The sequence below is a fragment of the Cryptomeria japonica genome, chromosome 5 (assembly GCF_030272615.1).
Source record: "Cryptomeria japonica chromosome 5, Sugi_1.0, whole genome shotgun sequence".
In the NCBI taxonomy this organism is placed as follows: Eukaryota; Viridiplantae; Streptophyta; class Pinopsida; order Cupressales; family Cupressaceae; genus Cryptomeria; species Cryptomeria japonica.
The window spans coordinates 519,337,469-519,359,374 of record NC_081409.1 but is presented as its reverse complement, the minus strand read 5'-3'; the positions used below and the strand labels follow the sequence as shown (position 1 = coordinate 519,359,374).

At 38.5% G+C, this 21,906-nt stretch overlaps 1 protein-coding gene across 9 annotated transcripts in view; it reads right to left on the bottom strand.

Annotated features, from left to right (window-relative positions):
• LOC131067769 (uncharacterized) overlaps window positions 1-21,906 on the bottom strand; it is a 290,039-nt gene that overhangs the window by 181,029 nt on the left and 87,104 nt on the right. For 8 of the 9 annotated variants that reach the window (XM_058002912.1, XM_058002916.1, XM_058002917.1 and 5 more), the window contains 2 exons: window positions 3,912-4,035; window positions 3,111-3,275 (listed from right to left, as the gene is read on the bottom strand). In XM_058002912.1, the coding sequence (XP_057858895.1) occupies window positions 3,111-3,275; window positions 3,912-4,035 (289 nt within the window). The remainder of the gene's footprint in view (window positions 1-3,110; window positions 3,276-3,911; window positions 4,036-21,906) is intronic. The other variant, XM_058002914.1, reaches the window with a different exon arrangement.

The window sequence follows — 21,906 nt, the reverse complement described above, 5'->3', positions numbered from 1 at the left end:
TTCTGTGCAGTACATCACCACAAGGAGTCTCCACTCGCAAACAACCTGATAAATCCTAATGAACGAACAAGCTCCAAGAGTTTAGCTTCCGACAAGTGAGAACATTAGAACTTCACGGGAAATATCATCCATGCCATCAACAAAATATAATGTTTACATTAAATATTATTTTAGCTCCAAGCCGCAATTTCCACAAGTCTCCTCAAATGCTTCTCACCGCAACCTCTGATTGAAACCAATGCAATCCTTTAAATAGTCCGCTTAAAAAAAGATGGGCCCAATAACAATCTTATTAAAATATTTGATCGCAAATATGAACCAAGCTATGTTCTCATAATATTCATCAATATGAAAATATGCATAGAACTCGCACAATGGTATAATATTGAACACCTTTTACTTATACCACCGATGACATATTTACAACCCTCAATAAATTTCATGTCAATATGTAGTCTCCGCTTTACTATTTCCTTCAACAGAAGCTAAATAGTAATCAAAACCACAATGCCATAAAATACTTACAGAAATAAATATTTAGAATATAGTAAATCGGGTCCCTTTGAAATATGCGGACTTAATCTCAACCTCAAACATTAATCAACCTACCCAAATATTCAGTTAATCTTCAGAACTCGCACAAGAATATTATTCAAGGCAAATAGTCTTCCACTCGATAAATATAATATAATATCAACTGGCATAAATAATATTTTATTTCTTAGCGTAGATATTACTGCAAATTTGCCTTCAATTGATAATCAATCCTAGAATTAAATACCTTCAAAGAAACACAGTTACCCAACAGGCTGGCAGGATGCACGGCTCTAATACCACTGAAATATCCCCTATGGATATTTGCTCCAGTTTTACCAAATGCTCCACAGTAATTTAGACAAACAGTTTGCGTGAACTGATTTCTATTCATCCAATGTCTTTGCAAACAAAATATAATGTAAAATCATACAAACACTGGCTAGAATAGAGATCAGAAATAAAATATATATTGTCATCAAAATAGATAAATCTTTACAACCTTCAGCAGAATAACAAAATTAACTTTCCAATCATAGCCACAGAACTTACAAAAAGATTGGATGTTCTGAAAACTTCCCAATCACAAATACAGGATGTACAGAAGGATTGGAAATCCACATAGCATAAACAGATATGTTTGATATCTTTAGCAAACACCAACCAGAGTAGATCTTTCACCACAGTGGCTAGTCTTCTTCAAGAGGGATTTCGTCCTCAAGAAGGCTGATATGGGCCAAGTCCAAATCTCCAGAACCACACAGGGTTACAACCAGGAAATGAATAAACCCAACATATCCTCAAATGTACTCTCTCAGCTCTTTTATAACTTTCTGAATGACCCTTGGCCTTCCATTTCCTTTTGTCTTTTCATTTTCTTTTCTATTCCCACTTCATAATATTATCCTTAAGATGCATTTTTAAAGAGGAATAATATTAAATAATTACACTAATGGCTTATTAAATAATTAAACGTGCTTTTAATTATTTAATTATATCTTAAGCCAAAAGGGGACATTACAAGTGATCATGTTCCCGTTACAATATAGCATATATATACCACCCAGCAGTTGGCCGAGATACCAAACGTCGGCAACTACCAATTAACCCCTATGGGAACATTACATTGCCATTTCTTAACTAAACATAACCAAGTATTATTCATATGTCAGCAATTTACTGCCAACACCATATATTTTCTCTGTTTTTGTCATTTTATAGTTGAAACTTAGAGCCTTAGGGAATTTTGTTCTAATTCTTATATAATGTGTATGCACTTTGGCAATGAAAGCATTTGAATTTTGTTAACTTGTTTGTCAATTCTCATGTGAAATCTTAACTAAAGTCTAATGTTATGTATTAAGATTCTACAAAGTCTATGACGAATGCTTTATCGATGTTATGATATGAATATTAGAAATCTCTCTATTTTTTAATAGCCATCCACTACTGTCCCCTAGAAAATGGCCCAAAAGTACCCATGTGCCTAAAACACATCCTGTCCCTTGTCGTCCCTGTCCTCAAAACTAGAGGGAGCATAGATGACTTGACACACAGGAGTGGCACTACAACTGATTGCAGTTCAAAAGAGATTGAACAAATGTTGGCTTTGATGTTCTTGATGAAGTGCAATATGAAAATTATTGAATATTGAATGTAATTTTTATTTGTATTGACATTTGACAAATCACTAAACTATCATACTATGAATTTATTAGTATTTTCATTTTTTGCAAATTATGAGGCATTTAAATATTTTGTTTATGATAATTGTGAGCATTAGCGTTACTGCTTTTATAATTTTTATATTATATATACAAAATCCATACCTGTAATCCATGAAAAGAAACACCATAATAGCATACTCGAGTCCCAATCCTGTCCCTATCGACTAGGACCTGCAAGTTAAACTCGACATGCTGAAGGAAAGATTACTATACTATCCTATCTATGTTTTTTGTTTCTCACTTTCAAGCAAAACAAAGAAAAATTACTCAGAAAACCACATTTTATGGGTGTTCCACTTCTCTGAATTGCTGAGGAAAATCATCACATTTAGATTCCTGCAAATTATCATTCTCCCTGACACTTGGCACTGAGCAGGAGAAAATTCCATCAAAGGTTTCGACCAGAAGAGTTCTGTATAAACTATAAACAAATCCTAAATTGAGTGTGCATTCATTTGAATTTGATTGTCAACTGTTCCTGCATCAAATTCCTACAGCCCATGGCAATTTTCCACAAAGCAAGGTAATCCACATGAAATCTCAATTTTCAAATGAACACCCTCCCAATTTAAGCATGAAAAAGGTAATAGACTAATAGTTAGTTTTCAGACATTATCATGTATAGAATACAATTTGCTATATTCTTCAAATAAGAATAGCTGAATTCTACATGTATCCCAGCTTATAGAGGCTCCTGATGCTAATAACATATGATTATCTGTGTATGTTGAAATAAATCTCCAATTGCTTCAAAATTGACCTCATCAAAAAGGAAAACTGTAATTTTAATGTGAGTCATGAAAATATTGTCCTAAACAAGCAAACCAATAGATCTATTTCACAACTAACCCATTTTAGAGGTCCTTCTTTATTGCTTCCAGCTTCATGCATGGTAAAGTCATTAAAAACTGAAGGATGAAATATTGCAGACAAAACTGCAGCTATGGGTGCCACCCTCCGCTTATTGAAATCAGAAATTGCAGACCATGCAGAGTGCCCCAGTGACCACATAATCTGCTCAATTCAAAACAGTGTTATAAGTTGAGAAAATCCATCTATTGTAACAAGCACCATATATCACAGCTAATATAAATTCAGAACAACTAACAATGGCCATTATATTATAATTAAATTAGAATTTGACCTGACCTATGCAATTTATCAAATTTCAAATCAACCATCCAACAAACATCTATGAAGTAGAATATGTTTTTTATGGACTGTTAGTCTAGTGTAATGTCAAGGGTTATGAAATCTGGTACAGATATGGTTTGATATATATGGGAAAGCATAAAAAATTCAAGCTGTGATTCTAATGGGAAAAATCCGTGACCTTTGAAATTCCAAATACATATTTATCTCTGTAAGCCATACTTATTATGTTCTAACAATATAGTCATCATTAGAATAAATGCAAACATCCAATAGCTATGCTTTGAAAATGTTCATTCTATAAAACAACGATAGGAATCCCATCCAGAACAGTTTCAGTTACTCAATACCTAGAAAATGGCCTTTCAATAATATGACATTAGTAGAATATAGCAAAAGTAAGAAAAACAAAATGATAACAAAAATTATATATACTTAAATGCATTACTTGCACTCTTAATTGCCTCCATGAAGAGAACAACTTAAAACAATCCAAACCTCAACTTTCTTTCTGTTCTGAGAATCAGCATCAGAGGTCATTCGCTTCAAGAAACCTGAGTCCATCACCCATCGCACAGATCTTAAAATAGGAAGAACTGAATCCTCACTAGCACTCTCCAAGCTGCATCAAAATATGCATAGAAAAAGTTAGCAATAGTCACACAAAAGCAGTGAACCTGATGTCAATATACACAGCTCTCAAACAAAATAACAAAAGGATGCATGGCACAATTCTGTAGTCTATAAGCACAGTATAGGGAGATAGTTTTCTGATGCCCTCAACCAGATGTTAGCTCAGAAAAAGCTAAACATGGTATAATAACTATGCACTTAGAATCTTAAAATGCAAAACAGACAAATTGTTGTAAATAATTTTTCAGGAATATCACCACAATATTTTCTTTAAAATAGAAACGCTAGAGAAGTTCTTGAAATGTGTGAGCATAAATAATCTGCAGATTATTTGAAGGAACATAAAAACATGTGCTAATATTATGTTGAACCCAAATTACGCAATGACCAAGACACACTCATGGCAATATTGTATCCATTTTCTTTCCTTGAATTTCTTTGATTACCACCTCTCATACTGACATATACTCCCACCAAGTTCACCAAATTTAATTTTACTACATGATTAGGGCAGCTCATTTTGTTGCAGTAATAAGGTCCAGCTAGAGACCACTTTTCGTGCCAAAAACTGTTAGCACATGACATGCATGCACACATTCAACTTGAGCTATTTGAGGGTATTTTATATTTTAAGTATTTTTCATTTTATGCAAATAATTATTGTAAACTGGATCGTTTTTATTTGCATTACACTTAGTCTCAGTTAGAATAAAGTCGGTCTTAACTGAGTCCTGATTTGACCTGTCCTATTTGCATATTTGGCTTATTTCACTAAGCTTAACTTGGTGAATCTTTGTATTTCAGGAGATTATTATTTCACTCCAATTCCATGTTTGTCTGAAATTTTTATAAATGATTGAGATGTAGTTCATTGACATAGTGAATAAAGTCTATCATTTGTTGTGTCAAGATTTTTTGTGGTTCTGTAGAAGTGTGACAAGTTGCTTCAGAAAAGTAATCCTAGGGTAATGAATAGAGTTGTGCCAATTTTCACATGGTGCCAGAGACAACATCACTTTTCCACTTTCGCCTTCAATCTTCAAGTCTTGAAGTTGTAATCTCACGTTACAGAGATACTAAAAAGAGGAGATTGTTTCACTTTCAGCATCATAGAAGCATTTTGGGTCAAATCTGACACTGCAACTTTTGGACAGGTCAAAACCCTTAGATCAGGTTGCACTTCTCCCAAATTAATTTTGAATACAAAGCTTCCCAAGTTTACCATATCCTAAGCAACTTTTTGGATTTAAAAGTATCTTTATATTTTTTTCCCAAATAAATATTTTTATTTCTTAAGTTTTAAGCTGTAATTTCCAAAACAAGGGGGTAAGTTCAATATTTGTTTCTTTGTTCTGATCAGCTTAAGACCTTAATCCACACAAATTGTCAGCTTTCTTCTATAGCACACAACATTTTCAAAATGAGTTGCCTCCCTTGTTGCCAAAGTTGTACCTTGCTACACCAACAGCACTTGGACAAACCTCACCATATTGCTTTTCTGCAAGCCCAAAACCACCCAAGACAGTTTATACACAGATGTAATTCCCTCCCTCTCCTCTATTTGACCCCCATCTGCAACTAGATGGCTCTCCCTACCCAATCCATAGTTGTTCCAAATACCAACTTCATTCCACCATGTTCCAATCTTTATCTACACCAAAGTTACCAAACTCGCCAAGAATCATCTAGTCTAGCCTCTAGGCAAGTCCCAAGGCACGCACCCTAAATGAGTCTCGGAGACTCAATAGCCGAGTACTTGCTAGACTAACCAATACTAGGTGAGTCCCAATGGAAAGACATGGCTAGGGCTAGGTGAGGCAAAACCAAAAACAATTCACTAAAAAACAATTTCTCTAATATTTGTCTTTTAGACTCTAAAAGCAACTTCGTTTCATTTTCAAGCCAAAGGAGAAGGAAAAAAGAGAGTTTTGAGCCCAAACGGAATTGCATTGAAGGGAAACCAGCAAGGACTTCAACAAAAATCAATGGTTGAATCATAATTGGGCAGGTTTGTAGCTACTTTTGATGCATCTAGAGGAGTCTACAAAGGATTTGGAAAAGTTCCCATTGATTTAAAGCATGATTTAATAGGTCAGTTTGTATATTTAGTGTTTCTTTTCTAAATAAAATTTCCATTTCTCTTTTACATTTCTTTTTCCTTTTTTTGACTGAACCTCCAGGATGCATGCCCCCCCAAAAAAAAATCCATGCGTTTTGGGGGCAGGGACATCCCAAAGACATGGGGGCACAAAGGAAAGGACCCCGTGCCGCACCGCCACTACCACCATTGTCGAACAAACAAGATGTCGTCAAGATGGAAAGGATACTAGGATGTAGCGAGGGCTACCAAGAGTCCTACGGATGCCCATGCATCTCCCACAACTACCAATTCAATAAGTACAAATATATATATATTCCTAAAAACAAGCGCTTGGGGATGGCCAATGGGCCCCACCAATCCCTCCCAAACTCTATAAAACACTCCAAATTCTTCATTTTTACTCAAATTCATTTCAACGGCTAGGTTGAAGAGGAGCAACAGAGTGAGTGATGGAGTGAAAGAGTGTGATTGAACTACTTCAAGTGCAAGAGGGATCAGAAAGAGAAAGAAGAAGAGGGATTCTACACCAAGTTGGAAGGATTTTCCAAGCCAAAGGTAGGATTCTATGACTATTTTTTTTATTTTTTTAATTAGTTTCATATTCAAATTTTAATTTTATTCATAAGTCAATAGACATGACTGCAACTGCATCTTCAATGATTCATTGTTCATTTTTCATTGTTCATATTGTCATCAAGATTCAACTTTGAAATTTATTTTCAAGTTTGTCAAACTATGCTGAAACTTTTTTGTATCCTCTGCCTTCGCGCTTCATGCGACCTGCAGTAAGAAAAAAAAAGTGGAATCCTTCATTGACAAAGTTTAAAAACAATGATTTTTATTTGTGTATCCTCTATTACTTCACTTTGTGTGATCCGAAGTAACAACAACAACAAAAAATCTGGGTCTTAATCGTTTGCATCATGTTGCATGCATAGTTTGAACTTTAATTTTAGAATTATGAACTTACAAATTTTATATTGTTTATTGTAGTGTCACACTGAATTCTCATGACATGAATGAGGATGAGGTTGAGGTTCACAATTAAAGTATTGAATTCAATTATGCACATAAGACTAAGACAGAGAGGATCCATGAGGATGACATCCAAACAACCAGTTCCATGATGAATGCAGCTGCAAGTATTATTTGCCCCTCCACATTATTGGCAAAGTATACTAAGGGTCCTTTTGATCATAAGTCTCCTTTAAAACAATTTGCAACAAAATTACCAAGTAAACCTAGGACATCTGGGGCACAAGGTTGTGAAAGTGCCAAATTTGTAGCCTTAAATTGTTTGGCAGCATTACCAAAGTTAATGCTCACCTCCTTCATACCTGAGGACAAGGTGTGGAAGCATGTAAGTTTTTGGGAAGTCCAGCAAACCTAAAATACAGAGTTGAGAGATATAAGTTGTTGGGTGTCAATGGAGACAATGTAGTTGCACATGTATCTACTACTTTCTCTCATAGGCCGCAGGGGCATTAGGGCAAGCCACACGGTTCTACATCTACTTCTACTTTGCAGAGGCAAGTTGCAAATATGCTAGGTTCTTCTTCAAGCACCCATGTAGTAGAGGCTAGGGGGAAACAAGTTGACAAGTGATGTTGGTAACCCAATAGCTGAATTATTCGATGTATAGTTGAAGGATGATATAGACGGTGCCATTGGAAAATTCTTCTTTGCCAATGGCATTCCATTCCATGTGGCTCAATCTCCTTATTATAAGGAGATGATGTCAATGATAGCAAGGGGGGGACCATCATATGTGCCATCATGGGAGACAAAATTGAGGACCACAATCTTGGGTAAATGTATTAATAGAGGAAACGAAGGATATCGAGTGGCAAGTGGATATAGTATAGTCATGGATGGACATTAGGCATCGCCCGTTCATCAATATCATGATTACATTTACAAAGGACCCATACTTTCATAAGCCAATTGATTGTTCAAGGCATCACAAAGATTCTAAATTTTAGTTTCTTATTCTCAAGGATGCTATGGACGAGGTCCAAGTAGTGACAGACACGGCCCATGTGTGCAAAGCTCCAAGATAATCAATTCGAACAACTTATAGACAACTTATTTCAGCTAGCATCATTGTACTAAGTGGACAAAATTTGCCACTTAAAAGGGTTATTTTGAGGCAACCAAGATGGATATGGCAATTATGGCATAGGAGGACCCAATTTTGTGGTGGAATCACTATGGACCGATTTCTTTGAATACCACACTCTAGCCATTTGATTGGTATCTCAAGTTTCTAGTTCTTTAGCTATTGAGATGAAGTGACCTACTTATAGCTTCATCCACTCTCTTTGGAGGAAGAAACTTACCTCTAGGAGAGTAGAGAAGCTTGTGGCTGTAATCACACCATCTCTAATAAGAGAAAATTGTCTTGTTTCAGGACTTCACAATTTTCTTAATCATAAATTGAACCCAGATAGTGTTCTAACTCCACAAGGCGGGTGTATACACAGCATCCACAAGAATGGTCAAGAAGGAAGATTCTCTATGACAGCAATACAGATTATGCAAGTCTCTGGCTAACTACATTTAGGCATTTGTACAAAGACATATATTAAGTTTAATTGGCCAGCGACTAAGTCAAACAATAATCGGCAAAGATTAAGTAAGAAATGAGAAGTAATAAGGTAGCAAACTATTCAGGGAGTTAACTTCTATATAGAATAAGGGATGATGAATATTAGTTAATAAGTCAATTTACTTATGAAGCGTCTTGCCCATATGGTGCGATCCAAACAAAGAAACGGTGCAGTTGTTGATATTAACAACAATCACTTGATCATCTTGGATAGAGATCTCCACTAGAAACATTAAGGATTGGTTAAAGCAAATAACAATAATATGAAAGAGTAGTTTAGTCTAGAAAGCACATGCAATGGGTAAAACGACACTCCTCTTCTCCAGCGGTCACCCCCTTGAGAACAATCATGACTTCTCACCATTCAATAGGAGGATATAAGCATCCAATCCAAACAATCAAATGGTCATCAATGAATGCAAAAACACATCTGTAGAAACATCAAGTATCGATACCAGCAGATCAGCAACCAATCCAATCAGAAGGCAAATCAATTTCCAACATAACTCAATTTGCAACAATAGCATTGAATTCAAAAATTGACATTAGATCGAACAAGGTCACACAATCAATCAATAAATAGCAGTTGAGAGATATCAATCTAACCATTTGTAATGACCCCTTTACTTTTTTTTGAATTATTTCAATTTTCAAACACCCGTTAAGGTTAGGAAATATAAACTCAATACTACTGAAAGAGAACCCTTCCACTTTCTAATCACCAACATGTGGGAAGGTCAAAGCATACGGTGAATAGGGAATCGTTAACTCCAATAATCAATTGAAATTACAATGTTGGACGGCAAGCCAACCCCTTCCACTTGTCCAACGGGCAAGAACAACTAAAAGAGAATCACTCAACCACTTTTCAGCGGGAGGATGATTATTACAACAAGAAAATAGATCACTCAACCACTTATGCAGTGGGAGGACAATTATTACAAACAAGGAAATAGATCACTCAACCACTTATGCAGCGGGAGGACTGAAAAACTTAATAACGATCCACTCAACCACTTATTCAGTGGGAGGACAGAAGTACAATAAAATAAGATAGGCGGCAAAGCCAGCCTGTTCCACTTATTCAATGGGAAAATATGAGCAATTCAAAATATAACTTGTTGTTAGTACTACAAATCAGCATTACAATGATAACATAAACTGCAAAGTAAGATATATTGTTGTCCACAGCTGCAAATAATGTTGTCTGATCCACAAGTTACAACGGACTCTCTATCCAAGAAACAACCCTCAACTCCGAAATCTCTAAATCTGATATACTTCCAGCAGACTAAAAACATGGACCAACAACAAAATTCACACTAAATCACTCATAACTTCATCAAAACTTGACGGAATGACATGAAACTGAATGCAAATGACTCCTAGGAGGTAGGAGTCCAAGCCTAGAACAATAAACAATTGCAAGCTAACCCAAATGATTAATGCACGGTTCCTAAAGCATTCAGCCACATGGTACGGCCAGCCAAGGGGGACGATTTACGATATAAAATTCAAGACACCAAATTAATCTCTACAAACTTGCAAAATGCATCGCCTAGTCCATAGGAAAAGATAGAGAAAGTACCCAGAAGCACACAAAATTCCTCCTAAGACTTATGATGAAAAAACTACTTCAGCTCTACAACCAACCGGCAACCTGAAAACTCACAAACACACCGAAACACATCAGAAAATATCAAATGACCCTAATACAATGAATTCCATCTGTTCTTCAATGTAAAGAACAGTCCTCAATCTCAACTAGTTGCTATCTTTCAAGCAAGAAGCCAAGAACCAACTAGGAGGTATGCATTCCCCGAAGCAATCAATCAAAACTTCAGCAACACTTCATTGCAAATATTCATGGATACCAAAAACAAGAGCCCAGCACTCTAATTTATAGCCTTTGAAGCTCCAAATTCAAATTCAACTCCCTCCAAATTGACATGAAATACAATGAAGTCAAATGCCAACTTGGACGCCCAAAGCAATATAATATTTGCCTTTATTTTAAATCATATATTCCTCCAAAAGGGATGCCAAAATCAACTATTGCTTGGACACTTAAAGGCTATAATCTTTAAATGAAATATCTCCAAAATGGATGCCCACCTTATGTCTTGAAAATGATGCTTTATAAAAAAATATCAATAAAGTGCATTATGGCATCCAAAGTAAATAAGTGAATTATTTCATAACATTCACTTTTTCTTCCTAAGGCATCTGTCTTGCCTTATTAATAATTTACTTATAAATTATTTTTCTCAACCATGAATTCGCCTAACATAAGCTCAAACTTGCCAAAATAGCTCCAAAAAATGTTGGAAGACCAACTGCTCCAACTGACCTGCCGGAAATAGCCATCTAAACAGACCTGCTGAAACCCTGCTAAAAATAGTACTTACCAAAAATAGCATATTGCTAAAAATAGTAAGTGTGTCCAAATGCATTTTAACCACATTCTGAGCAGCCATCACAACTTACTAAAAATAGTAAATCTGGAAAAGTCTTCAGATTCATTTGCATGTCACACCATCGCGAAGCTCTCTGAAAACCTAAAAAAATGAGTTGTCCTTGCCCCCACTTCCTAAAAATAGTAAGTTTACCAAACTCCACTGATTGCTACGCATATACCATCATTGCGGAGCTTTCTAAAACCCCAGAAGGAATACAAAATCAAAACTATAAAACTCCAACATGCAAACCGCAAAAAATGTCAAAACAACCTCTTAGAAAATGGGAAACCCTAATTCTGCCTCTAACTGACCAACGGGTTTCGGAATTGGCCAACAGTCCCCAAAACAAACTAGAGCGGAAAAGGGGACATTACAGTCCGCCCTTCCCAAAATTGCTAGTCCTCAAGCAATGCCACCACAATTCCAGAAAATTTAAAATGATCATCACCAAAGCAAGTACGATCCCAGGGTCCTATGTCCGTCTCGGGAAGAACCCACCATGCCAATGTTGCGCCACTTTGATCACATTAATGAAAACATCCCGCCACAACTGCACTATCCTCCCTTGTAACTCCAAAATGTTACCATCAATGTTACTCAAACTGAAAAATCTTGAAGGACTGAAATCAATATCATGTAGCATCTCATGCCCATAAAGCTCTGAGCAATCAATATCAACAATGCCATTGTCTATCACAAGTCTGGGCAATAGGAAATAAAGTCTACACAACTCACAATCAAACTCCACAACATAACTCCCCAAGGTTGACAGCAGAGCCATGACTGTAAATGTGACTTCTCCAAATCTCCCTGCAAAAAGGAAAACAATCCTTTGCAAGAGCTCAACAAACTCATTCCCATAACTCCACATGAATCTACTAGACCTCAATTGAATTATTCTGATATAACCATGGAGACTTCTAAAAACTCTTATCGTTCCCACTCCAAGCACCTCAAAACGATGAACCATAGAAAGAAAAGGTTCATTGTCCCAATCATAAGTAGAAGAGAGGGCATAAGGATAACCACTAGTTAGAGCTTGAACACTTCCCATACACGGATACTGACTGCCCCAACTCACCATACCTCTCATCTAAGACCATAAACCCGTCCTAAGAGGAGACTATGAAGTCTGAAAAAGAGTACACCAACAGCCCACCAAGTCTGAAATGATTGACTTGAGATCTAATTTTACGAAAATCAGCATCCAAGAAGATGAACAACTGCTGCAACACAGAAAATTGTCATCCAAAACAACATATCTGCTCATGTCCAAGGCTGGAAATATCCTCTCTAGTGACTCCAACTCCACATAGAACCATCCTTTGCTCAAAATATCTTCCCAATCCACTAGTTGATGAGCAAAAGGAACCATCAAGCACATATGCTGATTAGAATCTGAACTCATGTGTAAGTTGATCAAATTGTGGACAGTAATGCTAATGCTCATTGTCAGAACTCCAGGGCTCTCTGAAATATGAGCCATAGCATAAAGAAGTTCACTGTCTTGGACCAACTTTGGAGGTAAACTGTTATAGTTTACAGCCTGTGATACCGGTTCTCCCCTTTTTTGCCTGGGTCCTGGTCCTGGTCCGTGCCCGGTCCTGGTCCTGGTCCGGTTCGCCCTGGGTCCCCCCCGGGTCCTGCCCAGGCGGCTGGGTTCCCTGTGGGTCCTGCCATGCAGGACCCACAGGGAACCCAGCCGCCTGGGCAGGACCCGGGGGGGACCCAGGGCGAACCCAGGAGGACCCGGGTGAACCCAGGAGGACCCGGGTGAACCCAAGCCCGTGGGTTCCCAAAAACGGGGCCCACGGGTTAGAAAGCATTTAAAAACAATAAAAAAACAATATTTTTAATCTTCTAAATACATCTAAACCCTAATCCGCCCCTCTATAATGCATTTCATGCATCAAAACATGCATTCAACCTATTCTACTTGCATTTTTGAAGATTTTTTCTCTACAATCAGGGTTCTTAGTTTTTGTATTTTCACATTTTGAAACTTGAAACTTGAATATTATCTTTTTTGCAAATTATGAATATGATATTACATTTATGATTTATGATATATCAATATCAGAATATTTATTGGCATTGGCAATTATGGATTTATGATTTATTGATTTATGATTTATCTGTTATCATCTATGTATCATTGTATGGGAAAGTTACATTGTATGTTTGATGTTTCATATTTGTATGTTTGAACTGTGAACATATATAATTTTGATGTTTGAAGTTTGAAGTTTGAACATATATATATATATATTAAAAAAAATTAAAATATATATATATATGTACGGACGAACCCGTACCCGTACCCAAAATTTTTTTTTTTTTGCCGAATCCGCGAACCCGTACCCGAATCCGAACCCGAATCCGAACCGGAACCGGTAACTTAGTTTACAGCATAAACATTCATAAAGAGACCTCCTTGAGTTTGGAAGGTCTGAAATAAACAATAACTACTGTCGTAAATGATTGAAATCAATGAAGTGCAATCTGATTGAAGTGCTCTACATAGAGGACAACGGTAGTACCAATGAATTTTCCAAGTATAAGCATGAAAGTTGAGCATTCCAATGCTCAAAAATAAATCAAAAGTGGTTGGAAAACACCTCCAAGCAATCTCCAATTGAAAACCATTACTTGCATGACCAAAGAAATTGAGCCAACTCCCTTGAATGAGAGCAAACCACAAAGTGAAGTGATTAATCTGCAACCAATCAGCAAGCCCAAATCTGAAAATCTGATCCATTCTTTTCCAAAGAAGATGCCCAAGAGTATGTATTTAATCAATGCTCCAATTTTGAAATAATATCTCATGGTTGCAAATTGCACCTAGGTCCCAAACTCTGCAATGTGATCCACCCTCATCACTAAAGTCAAAAGGAACTCCCACATCAAACTTGAAAAGTGGATTAACAAATGTCCAATCAACATCTGTATCAAATAACGGCTTATCAACCTACTGATTACTATCATAGACATGCTCCACCCAAACATTTTGTTGCTCCATAATCACTTTTTCTGATCTTAGGGGACAAAGAGCAAGATCATACTCCTCCTGAATGCAATCAAGCTCCTATGTTACCCGATTGATCTCCTTGGCCATTTCTCTTTTCTCTTGTTCTCTTAAACGTTTGGCCTCATAGAGCTGATTATTTGCTTCAAGAAGTGTCTCTTGGACACTTTTGAAAGCAGGCCTAGTGGAATCAAGCTCACTGGTGAGTTCACTAACTTCTCCCCTCAATTGCTTATTCAAAGACAAAGTCTCGTCTGCAAACTTGGTGGCAACATCTCTATCACGCATCATGTGTAAGAAAACCAATTTTATTCCTTCCATTGTGTTCTTGATCATATGCAAATCAGAAAGGGGTACATTTTGTTCATATTGCTCTCTTGGTGTCATGAAGATGAATTTTTCAACTAGGCTTCTAATGTCATCAAATCTAGACAAAGTGTGTAGTTCATTCTCAGCAAAAACCAACTCATTCTTCCAATCATAATCATGCAAGGTAAATGTATTGCTGTTATAATGAATACCAAAATCACAACTATCATACTTGGCATCAAAGTCTTCTAGGCTGTCCCAAATCACATGTGCCTCTTCTATATCACCCTCAACAATGAACTGTGAATCTAGATCAACGAGGCCACTATGTCTATGCTCAAGATTAGCAACATGCATTGATAAATCAGTCATGTCATCAGCACCATCAACACCATCTTCCATGTAAAGAGTATTCTTTAAAACCAAAACAATATTAGGATCAAAAGTAAATTCATCCCATGTTGGATCCTCTTCATACTTAGTTTCTATTACACCTAGATCCCAAATGCTAAAAGGCTGATTACTTTGTTCAGTTAAAAAGTGCTCACCGTAGCTCCAAGTATCATCCAAATCCAATGGTCTACCATGAGGGTAACCAATAATTTCATAATGTGAACATAGATCAACAACAAGCTGAAAACCAAACTCCAACTTAGATCTTGAATCTTCTCTTGGTTTCCACACATTGTTATTCTCACCAAGAGCAATGCTAGAACCAAGTGATGTTCCATCTTCCCATTCAAAAAGTGGATTGTCATATGTCTTCTCTATACCCATCTCAAACAATGGGTTATCATTGATAGTGACATGCATACCAAAGAGGTCTTCTTGTTTACTCATCATAAAATCCTCTTGTGAAATCTCTTGCGAAGTTTGGACAGCAACAAGTGGGAAATTTTCCAACAAGAACTCTTCAACATGATTAGATATGAACTCATCCGAATCATCATAAACGTCATCACCGTGAAAGTTTTCATGAGCTGATTCTACAACACCACCAAAACTACCTTCAACATGCTCTTCAATAGTGAACTCATTAGTCTCAAGACCATCAATGAATGAATCTGAAGTAGGCTTCAGAACTGCTGTCTTGTTCTTTTCACCAAACCAATCATCATTATTTCCAATCACATGCAAGTTTGAGAGAGTATTTTGGGGCTCTGTCATATATTCTTCATATATCAAGGCAGCCTTCCCATCCAAACATTTGGATTTTGCAACACTTGTTGAATATGCCCTTTTAATGTCAGGATCTCTCATAAGCGTGGTCAATTCTTGTATCACCTCAGATATAGATTTCTCCCTAGTCATCTCATTTTGAATTTCTGTTGAAAGCACAGGATGGCAGGAATATCTGATTTCTCTATCACTCATGGAGAAATTTACCAACGGAACTCACAAGCTGGCAGGAAAACTGTTGTGCGTTGCACACGCTCCCTGTCGCCGACAGGGTCCCCCCCTTCCCTTTTTTTGGGCCTTTCCGTCTTCGCCTTGTTGAATTCCTCGCAGAGCCTCTCGCGTCCTTTCGAGCGAGCCAGAGATCAATCCGTGAGACAGCATTGTTAGCAAAAGAAGCCAGTGATTTCATTAGGTCAGTCGAGCCCTTGGGCACGAATTCCAAGAGATTGTTCAAACTTGTGAACTCGCCTTGAATAGGCGTAAGATGATAGAGGTTGGCGAAGCCCGCCAAGCAAAGGACAGCGCGTCTGAAGGTCGCATGAGGACCCAAAGTTGCCATTTTTCGCGTAAGAGCGATGAGATAGATTACATGAGGTTTTGTTTTTGCGAAGTTTACAAGATTTGAATGAATGACGATTTCCGCCAGCTGGAGAAGAGGGAGGAGCAAATTTCTTTGCTAAATGCCAAGGTTGACAAACTCGCCCAAGTGCCCAAGCTCGCACTTCTTGAGGGAAAAGTTAAAAACCGCCAAAATGCCCAGGAGGGGCGAATTTCGGACTTTCAAGCCAAAATGAGAGAAATCTCAAAAAGTTGACAAAAACCTCAAAAGGTCAGAAATTTGCTTTAAGTTGACAAAAACCTCAAAAGGTCAGAAATTTGCTTTAAGTTGACAAAAACCTCAAAAGGTCAGAAATGCTTTAAGTTGACAAAAACCTCAAAAGGTCCGAAATATGCTTTAAGTTGACAAAACTCTAAAAGGTCCAAAACAATGCTTAAAATTGGCAAGAGTGCCAAATGGTCCGAAGTTTGTTTAAAGTTGCCAAAACGTTCAAAAATCCGAAACAGATAAAGGCATCTGAAGTTCGCACTTAGGGTAGAAAACAAAGTCTAAGTTTTAAAGGGCCTCCATATCCCCAAAGTCGCGAGCTAGAGGAAAGACGCGAAGAAGCAAGGGTGAATTTTGGCGAAATCACCAAATGGTCCGAAATTCGCCATCAATATCAAAATTGCGACGCACAGGGCAAATATAAGGAATTCGAAATTGGTAAAATCCTCCCTTCCTCTGAAGATCACAGCGCAGAAAGTGCAGTAAACCTCATAACGCGAAGGCATCCGAAGTTCGCGATCTGGGGGATGAAGCTGCGTGGAATTTGAAGTTCCCTCATTCTGCCGAAGTTAGGGTAAAACCGCGTGAGAAAGGGATCGCATGAGGGTTTAAAAGGTGGAGCCAATTTCGCACAATTTGCATCAAAGTAAAACACTGACATAAACCCTTCCAAACATTCAAGTTCAGATTGCCATTTCATCTAAGGTGATAATCGCTTACTCTAAAACTTAAAATTGCAAATTCTTTTTGAACAACAGCCGCGAAAATTTGAATTAGAAAGATAACCGTTGGAATTCAAATTGAAGACCCTTCCATTCAAAAATTTGCAGAACTATCCATCCGTTCTTGCACGGCAAATCGGGCAGTTTCTCGCCGTCCATTTTCACCAGGTAAGTACGCTTTCTCTCTCGATCATCTAAAACATTTACAAATTGGATAGATGTCTGTGCAAAAAATTGATTAAAATGCTTAGATCTTCAGAATTCGCATTTCTTTCCGTTTATAAGGCGTCATGCAAAGCAGTTGAAATCGGAATTTACCCCTAAGATTTAACCAGAAGTTGCATTTTCAAACTTAGGAAAATTTCTCAAGCTGTTTCTATTCTGATTTTTTTTAAAATCAAATTCTTCTGTCTCTTGCTTTCACTTAGTTGACCTCGATCAACCTCGATTTCCGTGATGGCATCATTAACCAACATCATGTTGGAACACAGTCAGAAGTTCAATGGCCGCAACTACAACACCTGGAAACAGCGTATGCTTACCATCTTTGAGTATCGTTGCCTTGAACAGCGTATGCTTACCATCTTTGAGTATCGTTGCCTTGAACAGCGTGTTTTGGGCAAGGAATCTCGTCCTACAACAGCAGGTGATGATCAAGACAAACATGATGTGAAGAATCGAGAGGCTGTCATGCTTATCAAACTCTCTGTCACAAATGATCAATTCCCACAGATGCCTTCAGGTAAAACAGCAAAAGAGATCTGGGATCTTTTGAAGGATCTTCATGAAACGTCTAACAAGAGCCGAGCTTTCTTTCTGAAGAATATGTTGTTTTCTATCATGATGGATGAGAAGTCATCTATCCAAGCACATCTTACGAAGATCAAGGACATCCGTGATCAGTTAGAAGCTATAGGCAGAACCAAGGTGGAAGAGGATATGGTAGTGATCACGCTGAAAAGCCTTCCCAGATCCTACAAGCATTTCATTGATACGCTCAATATCTCCTCTACTAGTGTTGATTTGAAGTTTCCTGATCTTTGCAACAAGCTGCTCCAACAGGATCAATGGAAGCACCACTTTGGAAGCAGCACTAGTTCATCCACTGAACAGGCTTTCACAGCCTCAGCTTCGCATAAGTACAAGGGTAAAGCTTCATCCTTCCAGCAGAAAGGACAAGGTCAAGGTCAACCTCAGCAGTCTTCCAAAAAGAAGAGCTTACAGTGTTCCTACTGTCATATATATGGCCATTTGGTGAAAGATTGCCGGAAATTGATAGCATCCCAGCAATCCAAACAGGGAGGGTCCAAGCAGAAAGCTAATTCTGCCACGCATCCTGATCAGAAGGAATTTGCCTTCTATGCGTTCATGGCCCAAACCTCCTCTGATGATGTTCAATCATTAGCCTGGTACATTGACTCTGGAGCCTCTTGACATTTCACACATCGTCGGGATTGGTTTACAGAGTACATACCTTTCACTGATTCAGTGATCTTTGGTGGAGGTGAAGAGTATACTGTTGTCGGCAAGGGCAACGTTCAAATTTCATCTGGTGGGAGGGATTTAATATTCCTCAATGTATACTTTGTACTTGGTATGAAGCTCAATCTACTGTCAGTTAGTCAGATTATGCAGCATTCACCACAGCTGGATGTCGTCTTCGGGTTGCACAAGTGCAGCATTGTTGACAGGGAGACTCGCACTACAGTTGCAGTTGGTATTGAGGATCATGGTCTTTATAGACTTGTTGATTCTACTGGTTCTCAAGAGCTCGCCATGGCAGCTAGGAGTACTTCCATCAGCACTCTTTGGCATCAGCGATATGGGCATCTCAATGTCCACTATCTCTCTCAGTTGGTTCGAGAGGATCTAGTCGTAGGATTACCTGAGATTCAAACTCAGAATGATGGAGTTTGCGGAGCGTCTCAAGTTGGAAAGCATCATAGGACTCTGTTTTCAGATGGAGACGCTTGGAGAGCATCCAAGGTCTTGCAACTCGCTCATGCAGACATCTGTGGTCCCATGAACACTCCATCAGTCACTGGATGCAGGTATTTTCTATTATTTGTTGATGATTTCAGCAGACGCGTGTGGGTTTATTTTCTTAAGCAGAAATCAGAGGTGTTCACGTTGTTTCAAACATTTAAGGCCTTAGTGGAAAAAGAGTCTAGCTGTCAAATAGTCACTCTTCGGTCCGACAATGGAGGGGAATTTTGTTCTACAGAGTTCACCAACTTTTGTGCATCACATGGCATTAAGCATCAGCTTACCACACCTTACACCCCACAGCAGAACGGTGTTGTTGAGCGCAGGAACCGTACAGTCACTGAGATGGCTCGGTCTATGTTGGAGCATAGAAATGTTCCAAAACACTTTTGGGCGGAAGCGGTCTTCACTGCAATCTACCTTTTGAACCGGTCTCCCGCAAAGGTTGTTAAGAAGATGACTCCAGAGGAAGCTTGGTCTGGCAGGAAGCCCAAAATCAGTCATTTGAAAGTTTTTGGCTCTACAACTTATGTTTGGATTCCAGATGCCACGCGCACCAAACTGGATCCAATGAGTCAGAATTGATGTTCATCGGCTACAAGGCATATCGGCTGGTTGATATAGACACTAATCACCTCATATTCAGTCGAGATGTAGTATTTGATGAAGAAAGAGGGCCTTTTCAGCCTTCCTCTCTTGATTTGAGCACTGAGGATCACCCTCCAAAGGCTGAAAGTATGGGTGTTCGTCTTCCCTTAGCTCCACTTGATGGGAGAGATTTAGTTGACTCTGAAGTTGTGGGATCTCCCAAGCATGACATTGCACCCCCTGACTTTCCTCAAGATCTTCTCGATCCACATCCAGAGGAGCTTGCTCCAGATATTCCAGGCACTCTTCATCCTGCAGCAGATGTTGGTACTTCTACTCTCCGGCCTAAGTGGTGGGCCAACACCATTGGTGATCTTCATGATGATGAGCTCATTGAGGGTAGATCCGTTAGAGGTAAGAGCCAACAACACACTGTTAATTTTGCTCTTATGGCCAACATTCACAGTATTTATGAGCCTCAAACATATACAGAGGCTAAACGTGTACCTAAATGGGAAAAGGCTATGGCAGCGGAGCAACATAGTCTTCTGAAAAACAACACTTGGGTATTGTTTGATCTTCCTCCAGGAAAGAAGCCCATTGGCTGCAAATGGGTGTTTAAAGTCAAGTATAAAGTTGATGGAAGTCTTGATAAATACAAGGCTCGGTTGGTGGCAAAAGGGTTTTCACAGAAGGAAGGCATCGACTATGAAGAGACATTTGCTCCCACAGCCAAGATGAGTACCATTAGGCTTGTCCTCGCTCTCTCAGCTCAATTTGGATGGAAAGTCCATCAAATGGACGTCAAGAGTGCCTTTCTCAATGGTGATTTGCAAGAAGAAGTCTACATGACACAGCCTCCAGGTTTCAAGGTTGCCGATAAGGAACACCAGGTATGTAGACTAGTCAAAGCACTCTATGGCCTCAAATAGGCTCCTCGTGCATGGTACATCAAAATTGATAAGTACTTGATTGATCAAGGCTTTCAGAGGAGTCCTTCAGATCCCAATTTGTATGTCAAACATACTAGTGATGATATTCTATTTCTAGTAGTCTATGTTGATGATCTCATCATTACTAGCAATGCAGCACATCTGATCATGCAGGTCAAACAGAATTTGTGTCAACATTTTGATATGACAGATTTGGGACTTCTCCATTATTGTCTCGGTGTAGAGGTTTGGCAGACTGATAGCCACATATTCATTTCTCGGTCAAAGTATGCCAAGAGCCTACTCGATAAGTTTCGAATGCAAGATTGTAAACTTGCATCTACACCTATGGAGATAGGGCTCAAATTATCAGCCAAATCAGACTCACCTGTAGTGGATGAGTCTTCATTCAGGCAACTAGTGGGCAGCCTCATCTATCTCACCGCCACTAGACCTGACATCAGTTATGCTGTGAGCTATATTTCTCGCTTCATGTCAGCCCCAAAAGTTGAACATTGGGTTGCAGCGAAGCGTGTGCTTAGATATGTGAAGGGCACTCCTGATTTTGGCATTCTGTACAGCAGATGCAAAGATCCTAGGCTGGTTGGTTTTACAGACTCAGATTGGGCAAGTTGTGTTGATGACAGAAAGTCAACTTCTAGGTATGTTTTCAGCTTGGGTACAGGTGCAGTCACATGGACCAGCAAGAAGCAACAGGCAATAGCTCTTTCCTCGACGGAAGCAGAGTATCGGGGAACTGTTAAGGCAGCATGTGACGCAATTTGGCTACGTAGGATGCTTGCAGACATGCAAATGTCTCAACCAGGACCTACTCACTTGTTTTGTGATAATCAAGGGGTTCTAAAATTAGCCAAAAATCCAGTCTTCCATGAGCGGACAAAGCATGTGGAGCTTCATTGTCATTTCATCTGCCAGCATGTTGAAGATGGATCAGTGATACTGCAGTACATTCCTACAAAAGATCAGACTGCAGATATCCTCACCAGGTCCTTGAGCCCGGCAAAGTTTCTCAAATTTAGAGGGTAGCTTGGTGTGATAGATAGCATGACCATTAAGGGAGGGTATTAGAATATTTAATTATATTTTAGTCACCTATATTTAGTT